We start from the raw sequence: 16,094 nt of genomic DNA, 5'->3' as shown, positions 1-16,094 counted from the left end.
AGACTATTTTTAAGCATCTTCTACTCAAACCTGTAGGCTGTCATGCTCACTGCTTCCAAGGCTAAGTCAAGTTCAGAGATGTCTACAGTATACAGTTTTAATTCATGTTGAATAAGAGAGCAGCTTTAGAACAGCTCAAATTCCAGAAAAGTTGGGGCGTTCGTCAAATTTGAAGAAAATTTAGAATTTCAAGAGCTGATATTTTATTCATAACACAACATGGATAAGAAGTGTTTAAGCCAGAAACTTTACAATGCTATAAATTATTTGGGACAGGAGCATGCTTACCATGGTGCAGCATCTCCTCTTTCCAACAGTTTCTGGAGTTTTTGTGTTGGACTTTGGGCCCATACTTGCCTGATTTAGGATTCCATCTGCTGAAGAGTTTGTGGTCATCTTAGTTATCATAGTTATCATTTATTGATGCAACAAATGTTCTCTACATTTGGGCATCATTAGGGCACCAGGACTCTTCTCTGGTGAAGTGTCCACTGTACAAAGTATGTCGCTTACCATCGTTTTGCTGAAATTCATGATGTCTTTCGTAAAATTGACGTCCGAAAGAAGAAACAGGATCTAAAATTTGAGAGAACGATTCAAATGTACACTGCCATGCCTGAAAGTTAGCATCTAATAATGTGGGATAACAAGATGTAGTTAACGTAAAACTCTGGATTGGATAAAGTAGACATAAAAAGGCTAATTTGGACTGACAAGTCTAGATTTATTTTGTTCCAAAGTGATGGATGCATCAGGGCGCAAAGGCAGGTGAAGTGATCCACGCCCTTTATAGAGCCTTAATATGATGGAGAAGTTGCCTACAACTTTCTTTCATGCACCAGTTTGATGATATCTGGATCTGTTTGACTTGAACTAAAGGAGTGGTTTATAAAACATTGTCCTCAAGTTCTCTGAGATTCCATGACGTACAGATACAGCATCTGTAAGGAAACATGAATGGGTCAGATCTTGTGACAGTAAAGCTGTTATGTTTCATCTTGCCATGTAAGTGTCACATCCATCCAAAATGTTTTTGCATCTGTCCCAGCATCCAAATGTTATGTCGCATGTATAAAATATGTGCGTCCCTTTTGATGAACCCTCATTTTGTATGTGTATCAGGGTAAAGAATGTAAAATGACACCACTGTGTCAGAGTACTTTCACCATGATGCTTCCATCCTGTCTTACCTGCAAGCCAACAGTGGAAGAAATAAGTATCTAATACAGTGCCGATTTTCCAAGTTTTCCCACTAACAGAGATCTATAATTTACCTTCTAGGTACACTTTAAGCTGACAGCTTAAGCTTTAAAAAAAATACTGAAAATTACATTGCATGATTTTGAAATAACTCTAAGTACAAGTTAGCATTTCATGAACTAGGTATTTGATCACCTAGCAACTAGAAGGAATTCTGACTGTCTTTAAGAAGCTCAGTACATCAGGCTTATCAAGGACACATACAGCTGTAAACTGCTGTATGTGTACAGGTGCCTGGATTAATTGCACCTGTTAAACTTGCTACCTAAAGAAAACCCACCTGTCCATACACTCAGTCAGACCTCCTTCCCTCAGTAAGAGTATTGACAATGTGACAAGGTGTGAGGCCATTAGACTGCTGTAAACATGTAAATAATGATATTTGCATGTCACTATGAAGTGACACTGATGTAAGCATTGGCACTGCTGGAATTCTAACCATACGGGCCTGATGTACTGATGCGCTTTTCCTCTGTAACCTGCAGGGCACAGGCATGTCTCCTAAGAGGAGGCACCTTTTAATATTGCTCACATTGTGGCCATCGACCTCCTAAAACTCAAATGGCAGTGTGTTCCGTTTGTCACGCTAGTACAGGGATAACCAAAAATATTTTCTATACACCAATACAGTGATCTTGGTGAAATAGTGTGTTTTTTTCGTTACAGATTTTCTCATGAAACATTTTATAAGTGAGAACCCTGTAGATCTTTATAGAGGAGTGGGCCTGAATCCCTGCTACAGAGCAAACCTGGTCAAGAAGTAAACATGTGACCTCTGTGACTGTAAACAAAGATTTCTGTACCAAGTAAGTTCTATTTTTGGGATCACTCCTTGTTTCATCCAATACAGTTTTGATTATATATAAAAGTATAATTTTTTTTATTTAGATTCTACCGTGACAATCAGACATCTGTATTATTTGTGAGAAAGTTGAAGGCGTATCAAATACATATTTTCTCCACTGTACTAATCACCTGACCATCTAGAAATAAAACTTTGTGCTCTTAGCACATGTAAAGAGTGCCCCCAAGTGGTGGATAAGCAGAATGAATCAGAAAATGGGGGGACTTCCTTCTTTTTGGATCCATTTCTTGAATAAATTCTATAGCTGTGGCACAAATGAATATTTGTGCAATCAAACACAGTAACTGGAGACATTCTCAGATTAGTAAAAAAATTTAACCCAGTTTTTGTATGTCTAACTGCCTAGTTCATGACAGGATTCAACAAGGTCAGAAAGCTTCAAAATGGTGCTCCACATTTGGCCGTCTTTCCTAGTTTTTTGTCAAATGGCATGCAGTATTGCTACTGCTCAACTGCTACAAGGTTGTGTGTCAGAGATCCTACGATGCATTCCTTGGTTGTGATGGGTGTTTGTTTGCCCTGCTGCTTTACAGTATACGCTATCCTAGAGTTGTGCTTACAGATTTACAAAAAATCTCTGGCAGCCTGGCTTAGCTCTAGGTCACATTTTGTCAAATGTGTAAAATATTATTTATTTAAAGTCTCAAATCTTCAAATACTACAGGGAAACCATGTTGTGATGTTGCTATGACATGAATCAGACATGTTTTGGATTAACTGATCTATAAGTACAAGACATTCATTCATCAAGTAAACTTTGGGACTCATCTTTAGACCTTTATTTACAAAGTTCTTTCATTCATGTTCTAAAGCACAAATTGCACATTTTGAACAAAGTTTTGAAATATATTTTTTCCATCCATCCATCCATTTTCGTTTATCCAAAAATTACTTAAATCCACATGTTCTAGGGCGTGCCGTGGTGGCGTAGGGGCAACCCGTATTTGGAGGCCTTGAGTCCTCGACGCGGCTGTCGCGGGTTCGACTCCCGGACCCGACGACATTTGCCGCATGTCTTCCCCCCTCTCCTTCCCTGTTTTCTGTCAGCCTACTATCATATAAGGGACACTAGAGCCCACAAAAGACCCCCTGTAGGGGTAACAAAACAAAAAAAATCTACATGTTCTAGACCAGGGGTTTCAAACTCCAGTCCTCAAGGGCCACTGTCCTGCAGTTTTTAGATGTGCCACAAGTACAAAACACTGGAATGAAATGGTGTGGTGCAGCAGAGGCACATCTAAAAGTTGCAGGGCAGTGGCCCTCCAGGACAGGAGTTTGACACCTGTGTTCTACACCATCCATTATTCAGTCTACCTTTGTTGCAGAGGCCCACACTTATTAAAATCCAACTTGTCATCCTGACTGAGCCAAGATGGACGTACACACATGGACAAAATTGTTGGTGCCCCTCGGTTAGTGAAAGAAAAATCCACAACGGTCACAGAAATAACTTGAATCTGACCAAGGTGATAATGAATGAAAAATCTATGAAAATAAGTGAAAGTCAGACATTGCTTTTCAAATATGTTTCAACAAAATTAAGTTAAAAAATAAACTCATGAAACAGCCCTGGACAAAAACGATGATATTGTGACCAAAGGGACATGTTAAATGATGGTGTGTCCACTAATTAGCATCACAGGTGTCTACATTCTTGTAAACAATGGCCTACATATAGAGCTACAGGTGATACCATATTGGACTGTTCTAAAGTGACCTTCTGGACCCTCTCCTGAATCCTACTGAGCATCTTTGGAAGGAGCTGAAACATGTTGTCTGGAAAAGACCTCAAACCTGAGACAACTGAAGCAGTTTGCTCATGAGAAGTGGGCCAAAATACCTGCTGAAAGGTGCAGAAGTCTCATTGACAGTTGTAGAAATCGTTTGATTGCAGTGATTTCCTCGAAAGGTTGTGCAACAAAATACTAAGTTAAGTGTACCATCATTGTTGTCCAGGCCTGTTCCATGAGTTTATTTTTTTAACATAATTGTTGAAGCATGTTTGAAAAGCAGTGTCTGCCTTTCATTTATTTTCATAGAATTATTTTTTATTATTCCCTTTGTCAGATTCAAGTTATTTCTGTGACCATTGTGAGTTTTCTTTCATTAAATGAGGGGTATCAACAATTTTGTCCACATGTGTAAATGTTGGGGGAGGAAAGAATGGAACAACCCTGTGTTTTTATTGTCCGGAATTTAACATCAAGTTATAATGATAGCAGCAAGAGATGGGAATCAGATTTCAAATATTTTATCTATAACTACAAAACTCTATTTTTGTCCACTTGATCTAACTGTACATCCTTCTAGTGGTTCAACGAAGTTCCTGTACATCGATGAACATGTTATTCAACCACACAAGCTTTCCCTAGAACTTAACGAGAGAAACTTGATAGCGTGGTCAACTTTTCACCAGTTTCTTTCCACAGTAATAGTATAGGTCTTCTGCTGTCATGGATGAGGCCAGCCCCAGAGCTCCCCTCCCAAACCAGTATATAATAGCAGGTAACCCAATAGCCTACCTGAGAGCTCATCATACAGTTCCATCAGAACTGTATTAAGGTTGAACTGTTTTCAGGTTGTGAGCTTTATCTTGTTCAGGATTGTTCGGGTCTGTCCTGGGTGAGTCTGGTGTTCCGGAACGCGTCAGCAGGGGGAGCCTTTATCGTTCATTGCTAAATTAAACAATGAGGTTTTTCAAAGGTACAATACTGTCTGTCTGCAGTCCTTTAGCAGTGGATCTCATAAGCTATCTGAGATTCCATAAACACCCCAGTGTGGTTGAGAAACAACCCTTCAGCCTCTGATGGGATAATAGGCTCTGCTTCTCCTCCTTCCCCTGCAATGCGTCTCATGGTTAGTATGTCAATCTCTTGCTGCTCCTGTTTGTTCTGAGGGACAGTGGGGTTTGTAGTTTTGCCTGGCCCAATGGACAGGGTTTGGCTGGAGGTGTCGGATGGTGCGTGGCAGTCCAGATCAGTAGTGGAGACTGCTGGGGGAAGCACAGGCTTGGCTCTGTTCAGTACATACATTTCATGGCCTTGTTCATCACGGTACTCTTCTAGCTGGGCAAAGGTGGTGGGGCCGTCAGAGTAGTCATTCACGTACAGGATGCTCTCCTCCTGCTGGTTAAAATTCACCTTGATCACTTTTGGAATACAGAAATAATGGAAAACTTGAGAGGTTCACACTTTTCAAATAGCCTGTTGTATACATTTATCAGTTTAATTTATATAAGCATGTCTGTTGAAATGTCTAAGATATTTCTACAAATATTTTTACAGCCTAAAAATCTACTTGGTAGTAACATTAATGTTCCATTTCATATTTCATCCACTATAGACAGTGAACTGTTTTACCCTACAACTTATAAAGCAAACAAGCTGAATAACAGTTAAGAGATTTAAAAAGGAAGATTGACATATTTCAAGCCTTTATTTATTGAAATATTGGTAATTATGGCTTACAGATAACAAAAACAAATTCAGTATCTCTTAAAAATGTGACTAGTGAAATATTGGAAACTCATTGTGTCACAACCTAGTCAGCTAAGTACCTACAAGCATTTCTGACCCTTTAATTGGTTTCTCTCTCTGGCTCAGTCAGCTACAACCGTGGGGAACACTGCTGGACAGCAGACAATCATGGACACCTTCACAAGGTGGTGAGGCGCAATGAAGAATGTGATTGTTCTGAGTCTGTACAGACAGTCTGTACTGTCTGTACAGACTGTACAGACAGTACAGGTTTGGACACACTTTCTTATTGAATTCAATGAGAAGGTGTGTCCAAACTTTTGGTCTGTACTGTATATCCAAGCAGATTATCAGAAAATTGAGAAATTGAGTGGAAGGAAGCAGCGTGGTAGAAAAAGATGCAGCAGCAACAGGGAAAACTGCAGCTGTGGGAAGATTGTCAAGTGAAATCCATTCCAGTAGAGCCACACACAGACGAATAGCCACTCCTAAACCAGAGACAAGGTCAGAGGAACTGGGCTGATGCTCAATTATCTTCTCATTGTGTTACCCTCAGCTGACAAGCTGTATGGAGATGCTGATGTCAATGTACCAAAAGTTCCTTCTTGACCTTTAACTCCACAGAAAACCTCTGGAATGTGGACAAGACCCAACAAGGAAGATGACCTAAAGGCAGTTATCAAAGCAATATAGGCTTTCATTACACCTAAGCATTGTTACAGGCTGACTGCGTCTTTGTCATTCCACATCATGAAGGTCCTGGAAAGACTCCTGTTGGCCTTCCAGAGTGGGCCAAGCACTGCTTCATGAAACGCTGCGTCAGAGTTTCATGAAGCTTCATAAATCCACTGTCATCTGGACAAAGCAGGCAGCACTATGAGGATCATCTTCTTTGATTTCTCCAGTGTATTTAACATAATTCAGTCTGAACTGTTTTGTCAGTTCAAAAGACAGCAGAGCAGTCACCAAAAGATCTATGACTAGATCTATGACTACCTGACAAACAGACCACAGTTAGTGAGACTGAAGGACTGTGTGTCTAGCCAGGTGATCAGTAGCACAGGAGCACCAAAGGGCGCTGTACTCTTACCATTCCTTTAACTCCGTACACTTCAGACTTCTCTCATCTCCAGAAATACTCAGATGACTCTGCAGCTGTCTGGTGTATCAGAGATGGATAAGAAGCAGAGTACAGAGATCTGGTCGACCGCTTTGTGTCATGGGGTGGAAACAATCATCCCATCTTAAATATAAACAAAACAAAGGAGATGATTGTAGATTTCAGGAGGAACAGGGTCAAAGGTAAAACCCTATTTCCATCAAGGGAGAAAAATTGGAGCTGGTTGAGGAATGTAAATACCTTGGTGTTCATTTGGACAACAGACTGGACTGGAGTGAAGTATCTATAAGAAGGGTCAGAGCAGACTGGACATGTTGAAGAAGATAAGATCCTTCAAGGTTTGCAGCAAGATGTTGCAGATCTTCTATCAGTCTGTTGTTGAGAGCATCTTCTCTTCTGCCGTCATTTGTTGGGGCAGCAGCATCAGAACCAGGGACCTAAAAAGGCTTAACAACCTGATACAGAAGGCTGGTTCTGTTCTGGGGACCACTGTGGAACCTCTGGAGATGACAATGCAAAGAAGGATTTTCCATAAAATCAAGAAAATTATGGACAACACTGATCATCCTCTTCATGAGACTGTCTTAGATTAACGGAGTGTCTTCAGTCAGAGGCTTCTTCAAATTTGATGCAATACAAACTGCTACAGGAGACCCTTCTTGTTCCCAGCCATCACCATCCACAATAACTCTTTGATGAATTTGAATTAACATGATTTACAGCAATATTTAATTTCCCTTTTGGATCAATAAAGTATTTTTGAATTTGATTATCACAGCATATTGATGCAGTAATTCATGAGAGAAGCCTACTCAAGTATTGATGAATAGAGATGGACATACTTTTCAGAAGCCTGACATTTATGCTTTAAACATCCACTTTGGTTGGTCTAATTTAATGTTATATTCTAATTTTCTGAGACACTGAATTTTGAGGAGTTTATTTTACATGTAAGCCATAATCATTAAAACAGCAAAAAATAGAAGCTTCAAATATTTTATTGTGTGTAACCCTTCTGTTAAATAACTGTTTCAATTTCTGTGACGACTAACAAGAAATATTAAACTTTAACACAATATTAAATTTTTTTGATGACATGAACTGAATTTAAATTATATTGATTTATTTGGCTATTGCCCAGTTTATAGGAAGCATGAGGAATTAGATAATAAAGAGAGAAGAAACCAACTATCTTTAAAATAAAGACATTTTGTGATACAGTTAAATGACTTCATATTCCTGTTCTGTTGGGAAAGTTTGTTGTTCTAATTAAGAGCAGATTAGTTTTTGTTTTATTTGTTATATGTTGCTTCAAAACATCTACAAAATTAATTTACCACAGTTACAGCTGCTCAAGCAGCATGCTGCAAGCTGCTGGATACGTCATAGAATGAACAATATGCACCTTTTCAGCGCCGTCGGCGTCCTTGTCCCGCTGGTGATGTCGGCTGTAGATCATGGCTACTAGCAGCAGAGCAGTCAAAGCCAGCAGGGAGATGCCCACAGCGATGGCAGTCTGAGTGGCAGCTCCCAGAGCACTGAAGGCCATGCTGCCCAGAGCGTATAGCGGCTCCCGGCTCACATCAGAACCCAAAACCGGGCTGTGGTTCCTCAGCCGGGGCCAAGCTGGGGAATACGCTGAGGAAACCTGAGACCATGAGGCCCAAATTGAGGAAGAAGTAGATGAGTTGATAGCAAGCTGAAAAGTCACCTTGGCTACACCTCCTGCATTCCAGGCCTCGCATTCATAAAAACCTGCGTGGGCCACAGTCACATTACTGAGGAACAGCATGCCACTGCCAGTGTCAGGGTCAAAGTACTCGCCGGCGGTCTTCTGGAGGCTGACTCTGCCTACAAACGGCTCCTCTGACCCTTCCCCTCCTCCAGCACCCAGATCCTGAACCAGACCCCGAGGGGAGTCCACCACTTGACTTTGAGATGCTTTCTTCCAAGTCACCTGCCAACATGTAGAAGCTTTGAGTGCCCTTGCTGAAAAGAAATTCTCATCATAACACACGCCTTACTAGCAAAAGAAGCAACAGATGTATGATTTGTGCATTTTTTTAACCAAGAGTCTGACAATTCCAGCCCAAAGGAATTATTTATATGGTTCTTTAGACTCCAGATGGCCACATAAATAGAACTTAAAGATAACAGTTATGTGCTTAAATATTATTTTATCAGTCAATGCAAATTAGATTTTAACTGTATGTTGTCAAATTATATCAGTGTGATATGATTAAAAGTAAATTTTAAGAAACATCAAATGCAGAGAAAGTTAGAATATTCTAACAATTTCTTTATAGGTCATCTCATCAATACATTCTGCCACAACTGGGCCTTTGAGAACATTCCAGATCTTGATTTAGCCTGAAATAAGAATGAGACATCAGAAGTTCATTCTTTCATTCTGCTGGAGCTCTCCACCTCCAGCCTCCACCTTCAGACTGGCAGAACAAATGATTTCCAAACAGCGAGTGTGTATTAAAATCTTTCTAAAAGTCTGAAAGTAAGTCATGCCTGTTATGAAGTTTGTAACATATTCATTATGTTCCTACTTATTAATTAGGTTTAGATGAAAATGAATCTCTAATACACATTCCTGCTGATAAACTTATTTAAATGTTGACAAAACTGCTGTGGGATGCTTACTTGTGGCCGGGGATAGCCGGAGGCATGGCAGGACACCCTGAGGCTCTCCCCCAGATGGACTGCCAACCTTCTTGGTTCCAGCTGAACTACTGGAGGGATACACACCAGGCTGTTGAGTGGGACTTCCACAAGGCTGAGGTGGGAAAGACGTGGTGGCTCATTACAGACCAGCCGGCGTTCGGCAGAGCTGAGTAGACGCTGACCATCTTCATCAATCCACCTCCTCAGCCAGTGGAGAGCACAATCACAGCGCCAGGGGTTATCTACAACAAAGCAACACAGAGACAGAGGCAGTAGTGAACCACAAGAATTCTTAATTAGGTCTATAGTTAAAAAAAATTAAAGAACTGTCTCTTCCATAAGGTAAACCAGATTGCTTTACTTTAAACTCTTGTGCTGGTATGATAGACAACTCTTCTTGAACTACCACTAGTGTACTGCATAGGAAACACTGCAGACAATAAGTATTGAACATGTCAACATATTTCTCATTTAAGTATTTCTAAAAGGGCCACTGATATGAACTTCACACTAGATATCAGCAGCTACCCAAGTAATTAAGAATATTGAAGTGCAGTAGTCCAGTCTAGAATTATCTAGAATTATTAGTAAAGTCAAGAATTATCTTCCTCATAATGTCCTTGGAAGGGTTAGTCATTTTTTATTACTGCTAGACTGGGCTACTGCAACTCCCTGTTTTGTGAGATTGAATAGTCTCTTGTTCAACGTCTACAGCTGGTTCAGAATTCAGCTGCCTGTCTGCTGATGAGGACAGGATGATGTGAACCTTTCACTCCGATTCTTTATTCCCTTCATTGGATCAATGTTTCTTTTTAGAATTCTTTCTCTGATCTTGTTTTAATTTTCAAATGTTTGTGTTAAAGTTTTTTTTTCTGATGACAACTTCAACAAGCCTCTTGTGTGGAAAGTCTTGCTAATACCTTGTTCAGATAAGATTCTGGTCTATTTTTCTACACAAAGTATTCTCTAAGTGTGTTCGATGTTTATTTCATCCTTGTATGTCTGAAGTTATGAAAAAAAATCTAGTCTCACCTGTAATCCGCAGTACCTGCAGGCTAACCAGCGGCTGCAGGGATGTAGGACCAATGGTGTGGAGGTTATTCCTGCTCAGGTCCAGCAGAGCCAGAGAAGTCAAACCAAACAGAGCCTTGTCTGCTATCATCTCTATGCTGTTCTGCTGCAAGTGGAGCTCCTGCAGACGCTGGGGATAAATGCAGACTTTAAATCAGCATCATGAGTAGAAGGTACTGCCTAAGCATAATCATTATGGAATCATTTCAGATCAATGAATTTCAGCAGACTTTAGTTCCTATTTGTGATCCATTATGCTTCAACAAACTAAACTATATTCCATGATGCTTTTTGCATGAGCTGGTTTTGGGTGGTGTGTCATCACATACTGATGTTTCTGAACAGCTTCACCTGATCCAGAAAAACTACACAGACACATGCTCACACATTGTGGTGTGAACCTCTGCTATTTGCTCTAACACTTTCATCATTCCTTGTACACTCACCGGCCACATTATTAGATACACCTGTTCAACTGCTCATTAATGCAGTGATTGGCAGCAACTCCATGCATTTAGGCATGTAGACGTGGCCAAGACGATCTTCTGCAGTTCAAACCGAGCTTCACAATGGAGAAGAAAGGTAATTTAAGTGACTTTGAATGTGTTATGGTTGTTGGTGCCAGACGGGCTGGTCTGAGTATGTCAGAAACTGCTGATCTACTGGGATTTTCACGCACAACCATCTCTAGGGTTTATAGCAGCAGAAGATCACACCAGGTGTCACTCCTGTGAGTTAAGAACTGGAAACTGAAACTACAATTCACACAGGCTCGCCAACATTGGACTCCAGAAGATTGAAAAAACGTTGCCTGGTTTGATGAGTCTCAATTTCTGCTGCGATATTTGGATAGTAGGGTCAGAATTTGGTGTCAACAAGGTGAAAGCATGAATCCATCCTGCCTTGTATCAACGGTTCAGACTGGTGGTGGTGGTAAAGTGGTGTGGGGGATATTTTCCTGGCACACTTAGGGCCCATTAGTACCAATTGAGCATTGTGTCAACGCCACAGCCTACCTGAGTATTGTTGCTGACCATGTCCATCCCTTTATGACCACAGTGTACCCATCTTCTGATGGCTACTTCCAGCAGGATAACGCGCCATGTCATAAAGCGTGAATTGTCTCAGACTGGTTTCTTGAACACGACAAAGAGTTCACTGACCTTCAATGGCCTTAACAGTCACCAGATCTCAATCCAACAGAGAACCATTGGGATGTGATGGAATGAGAGATTCACATCATGGATGTGCAGCCGACAAATCTGCAGCAACTGTGTGATGCTATCATGTCAACATGGACCAGACTCTCTGAGGAATGTTTCCAGTACCTTGTTGAATCTATGCCACAAAGGATTAAGGCAGTTCTGGAGGCAAAAGGAGGCCAAACCCGGTACTAGCAAGGTGTACCTAATAAAGTGGCCAGTGAGTGCCATTTTCAATTTAGGATCTTCAATGTGGAGATTTCAAGAGCGTCACCTGCCACTTTTATAGGGAAACTGCTCTTGCTGTCAAGCTATGAGCACATGTCTATTAAAGACTGCCTGCAGGCTCTCCTCATGGACACAGTTTAGATAAAACTGTCAGTTTCTCACTGATTGTCTTAATAGAGTGCATACGTACAACTTCTCAGATCTAATCTCTTCGGTTTCACCGTCGGGTTCACCGTCTGAGAAATACAGGATGTGCAAATTTATTCACTGAAATGTAGCTTCATGAAACCTTCAGTGTGTTCTACCTGTAAACCCTGGAAGGTATAGTCCAGCAGGCGTGTGATGTCATTTCCTGACAGGTACAGTATGCGGAGCTGTTCAAGCCCCTGAAGCATGTTCGGTGTGAGCAAGTGGATCCGGTTTCCATTCAGGGCGAGCTCCAACAGCTGGCTCTGGTCCCTAAAAGAGCCAGGCTCCACACCTGAAATGGTGTTGTTCTGCAGGAGGGACAGAAGAGGAAAATAAACTAAAATATACGTATTTGTATACATATTTCATATTTTCAAATCAGGCCCATGTGTTAACTGATTCTACCCTATTGATTAGCATACTGGAGCATGTGCAGATTTATACCACTAATCTGATCTAAACCTGATATCCCAAGATTGAATTCCAAGTTTGCATGTTTCCCTGTGCATGCACTGGTTCTCTTGTTACCCCAGCTTACTCCAAAAAACATGACTGCTGAAACCTGTTAATATCCCAGTGTCTAACCTTTAAGCAAGAATGTCAGCAGAGTTAAGTTTGTCAGCTTGTTACCTGCAGATACAGATAATGAAGGTGCTTCAGCAGCGTTAGGTCCACTTGGCGAATCTGACTGATCACATTGTCCTGGAGGAAGATGGTCTGAGAACAGAAACGGAGAATAATAAAACATGATGGTGAATGTGTTTCCACTACTACTAATAAACAGCAACCTGTGGCAAGCGGAGAAGGGAACTACCTGAGTGGAAGGAGGAATGAGTCTGGGGATGTCCCTCAGGTCGGTGGAGCCACACTCCACAGTGAGGCTGTAGCAGCGGCAGCCGGCAGGACAGGGAGGAGACACACCCAGAGATGGGCGTGGGGACGGGAGCAGGAGGGACAAGAGAAGCACAAACCCCACAGCCATAACATTGAGAGGCAGGACTGAGGAAGAGCGCAGAGCAGAGCATTCATCAGCCTCATCACATCAGGACTTTGTTGCTTTATCTCATTTATTATTTGGAACACGTTTCCATCATCACATAAACACAAGTTTCACCTACTATTTTAGTTGAGGTGTTGCTGAGCACTGATCACTGATGAGGGAAATATTCTGCACATAAAACCAAAAGACTACAATCATAAAAAAGGCAAGTTAAAAACTAAACACTATCACTGCTATATTTAGATTTAAGAGAGAAAGTTTCAGCCTGGTGCTGTGGGGCAATTGGACATCATATCCAAGTGTGCGTTAACACAGTCCATGGAAGAGAAAAATCAGCAATGAGCTCAGAGAAGCAAATGTGTTCCCTCTTGTTTTGGTCTGGCTAGCAGGCCGTTTCTATCTATTTCCATTTATGGTCCATCACTCTACAGGGAGAACAATTATTCCCAACAACAAAAGATCTCAAACAGCTGCCAGCAGGACCAATTTAAGGTCAGAATGTGAATCTCAGAGAAATGACCCAGGAGCTCAGTTAGCAGGTCAAATGTTAAAGTTTTTGACACAACAAATGCAACTTGTTTGGCAGGGTTGAAGGAGAAACAGAATAAGAACAAAGTGAGGTATATGTTGCATCAGACTGAACCAAAACTCTTCTGACACAACATGCTTCAGACAGATGAGACCAAACTAGAGATGTCAGGCCATGAAGCACAAGCACAATGGTGAAACTCTGTGGTGCAACTTTAAGAGTTGTGCATAAATTTATCTTTGTAAAACTATTAATGAACTCATGCAATATTGTGAAGAATAGTGAGCCAAAGATTAATACCACTGCAATAATCTGACAGACTGTAGTAAGGCAGACTGAGAGTCATAGCTGCTGACAGTGGTTCCACCAGTATTGCCGACTGAAACTACAATATCATCAATCATCAGACAACATGAAGTGAATCTCCATTGTTATGCTTATGATACTCTGTTTTATTTATTCATAAATCATGATGAATCCAGTCAGACAGGTAAAATTACAGGCATATATTTTAGACATAAAAATCCAGATGACTAAATGTTCTGCCTTTAGAATGTTTAGAAGTTGTTTTTGTTTGGACCAGAACTTCTGAAAAAGAATATAGTTCCATCATACATCAGAGTTCGGATTGGTCCATATGTTCCTAACACTGGACTATGTGGAGGAACCTAAGATCCTTCAAGGTTTGAAGCAAGATGCTGTAGATCTTCTATCAATCTGTTGTTGAGAACCTCTTCTCTTTTGCTGTCATCTGTTGGGGCAGCAGCATCAGAATTAAAAAGGCTCAACAGCCTAATAGAACAGCTGGTTCTATTCTGGTTCTGTTCTGGGGACGACTGTGGAACCTCTGGAGATGGTGATGCAAAGAAGAATTCTTCAAGAAAATTGTGCACAACACTGACCATCCTCTTCATGAGACTGTCTTGGGAAGGCAGAGTATCTTCAGTCAGAGGCTTCTTCAGATTCAGTGCAGTACAGACTGCTGCATTAGGTCTTTCCTGCCCAGGTCTTTCCTGGGATGAATAGAGTATTTTTGAATTGAACTGAATGAGTTTCCAATATTTCCCATTTTCACAATATTAAAATTTTCCAAGTCACTGAATTTTAGGTTTTTATTATCTTTAGGCCATAATCAACATGACAAAAAAAATAAAAGCTTGAAATGAATCAGTATTTGGAACAAATCTATGTGAATTTCACTTTCTGAAATGAAAATATGAAGAAAAAAACAGAACTTTTTTTTACATTTTCACCTTTTGAATTATACTCGTATTAGTCTCCTAGGAAACTACTGACAGAACGAGGCACTGACTATTTTCTTTGTCTCTGTTGGAAGTGGAAATACTGCTGTTGACCAATACCTCTAATATGGCTATAAAGTGATGAATGTTAATATAAGGTGGCACAAAGCCTAAAGTGTTTTTCACTCGGAACCATAATGAGTGCAGCACCAGCATGCGCATAGATCCAACACTGCAGCAGAACCAGACCTATCATGTCCGGGCTGCTGCAGCTCACAGCGGCGGACCTGGAAGAGGGAGAGAAACGGATTCTGCACAGCGACCCGTTGGATTTACCTGATCAGGCCCGACAGGACTCTGGTGGCGTCGCCTCGGTGCGCCGCCTGTCTCCAGGCAGAGCAGCAGCTGATCGACTGTAGGGACACGGTATGGAGCGGCAGGCGGCAACGGAGCAGCCACCGAGGCTGGTGAGTGAAAGGGGGAAGGAACGGGGAAACGGACGGAACCGGCTCATACGGTTATGTTAAATCCCATTATCCGGCTGGCTATCCAGCCCGTCTTCCAGCGCATCCTCCCATCTAGTAGGAGCAAGCTGCTGCTGCCCCTCCCCCACTCCACTCAGCATCACACCTCCTACACCAGCAGATGCTCTTCATCTCGTTTATTTCTAAGCAGGTGTGGATAACAAAGCTAGTACCTAATAAACCCTTGCTACAGATTACTTACGTTTGCACATTTCCATCAGGTGAAGTAAAAACCAGAGTAAGTAAATCAAGGTCTACTTTGTCCTCCTCTAAAGCAGACATGCCCTTCCTTTTATCGGCTGTCGGTCTAACCAGAGGAAAACGTAACCTCAGTTGATGTAGAGAACTGTTTCAATTTCCTTGAGATTGAGAGCGTCGCTTTGTTTGTCGAGGAAATCTGCATAGATCCTGGAAACACTTGAGAAATTTATGGAGGACAAATTGCCCATAGCGCATCAGTTTTCTAGTTTATTTTTGTCATATGATCCATGAACCACAATCACAAGACATACCATCCAGCTTCTGTTTAACCATTCATTTCATTTTGATATAAAAGCTGCAAGTAAATAAAGTGTTTGACTGGATAAGTTGACATAAAAGAGGGTGGGGCTGGTCACACATGGTTGATTCTTTTACCAATTTCACATTTGATTAAATGTAATGTTCATTGCTTGTTTCACAATTTATTATTGGTTTTTATAATGTAAAACACTGAA

The 16,094-nt window shown here is 41.1% G+C and overlaps 1 protein-coding gene and 1 long non-coding RNA gene across 5 annotated transcripts; both read right to left on the bottom strand.

Moving 5' to 3' along the window:
• Positions 1–3,298: 3,298 nt before the first annotated feature.
• On the bottom strand, positions 3,299–15,925 carry LOC116716725 (leucine-rich repeat-containing protein 24-like). 4 transcript variants are annotated; one of them, XM_032557546.1, is made up of 9 exons: positions 15,191–15,925; positions 13,203–13,252; positions 12,899–13,083; positions 12,715–12,801; positions 12,201–12,392; positions 10,427–10,595; positions 9,374–9,636; positions 8,127–8,678; positions 3,299–5,247 (listed from the first exon to the last, which is right to left on the bottom strand). In XM_032557546.1, the coding sequence occupies exons 3-9, from the start codon at positions 13,064–13,066 to the stop codon at positions 4,855–4,857; spliced, it is 1,824 nt and encodes a 607-aa protein (XP_032413437.1). In that variant the 5' UTR covers positions 13,067–13,083; positions 13,203–13,252; positions 15,191–15,925; the 3' UTR covers positions 3,299–4,854. The 4 variants fall into 4 exon arrangements, with proteins under 4 accessions (XP_032413437.1, XP_032413436.1, XP_032413435.1 ...); XM_032557545.1 differs by having other exon boundaries at positions 3,300–5,250; positions 15,581–15,694; XM_032557544.1 differs by having other exon boundaries at positions 3,300–5,250; positions 15,191–15,670.
• LOC116716728 (uncharacterized) lies at positions 5,542–8,120 on the bottom strand. The gene is made up of 2 exons (XR_004338607.1): positions 6,962–8,120; positions 5,542–6,844 (listed from the first exon to the last, which is right to left on the bottom strand). It is a non-coding gene; the product is annotated as an uncharacterized LOC116716728 (long non-coding RNA).
• Positions 15,926–16,094: the final 169 nt, after the last annotated feature.

This window comes from Xiphophorus hellerii, unplaced genomic scaffold (genome assembly GCF_003331165.1).
Source record: "Xiphophorus hellerii strain 12219 unplaced genomic scaffold, Xiphophorus_hellerii-4.1 PGA_scaffold_83__1_contigs__length_249999, whole genome shotgun sequence".
Lineage (NCBI taxonomy): Eukaryota > Metazoa > Chordata > Actinopteri > Cyprinodontiformes > Poeciliidae > Xiphophorus > Xiphophorus hellerii.
The sequence above is the reverse complement of the archived record's forward strand: the minus strand, read 5'-3'. Positions and strand labels throughout refer to the sequence as shown.

Coding starts and splice junctions, on each gene's coding strand:
- LOC116716725 (XM_032557545.1), bottom strand. CDS start 13,066: ATGGCTGTGGGGTTTGTGCTTCTCTTGTCCCTCCTGCTCCCGTCCCCA. Junction 9,637..10,426: donor GCAGGTACTGCGGATTACAG/GTGAGACTAGAT, acceptor GCTTTGTTGTAG/ATAACCCCTGGCGCTGTGAT. Junction 8,679..9,373: donor CCGGCTATCCCCGGCCACAA/GTAAGCATCCCA, acceptor ACATGTTGGCAG/GTGACTTGGAAGAAAGCATC.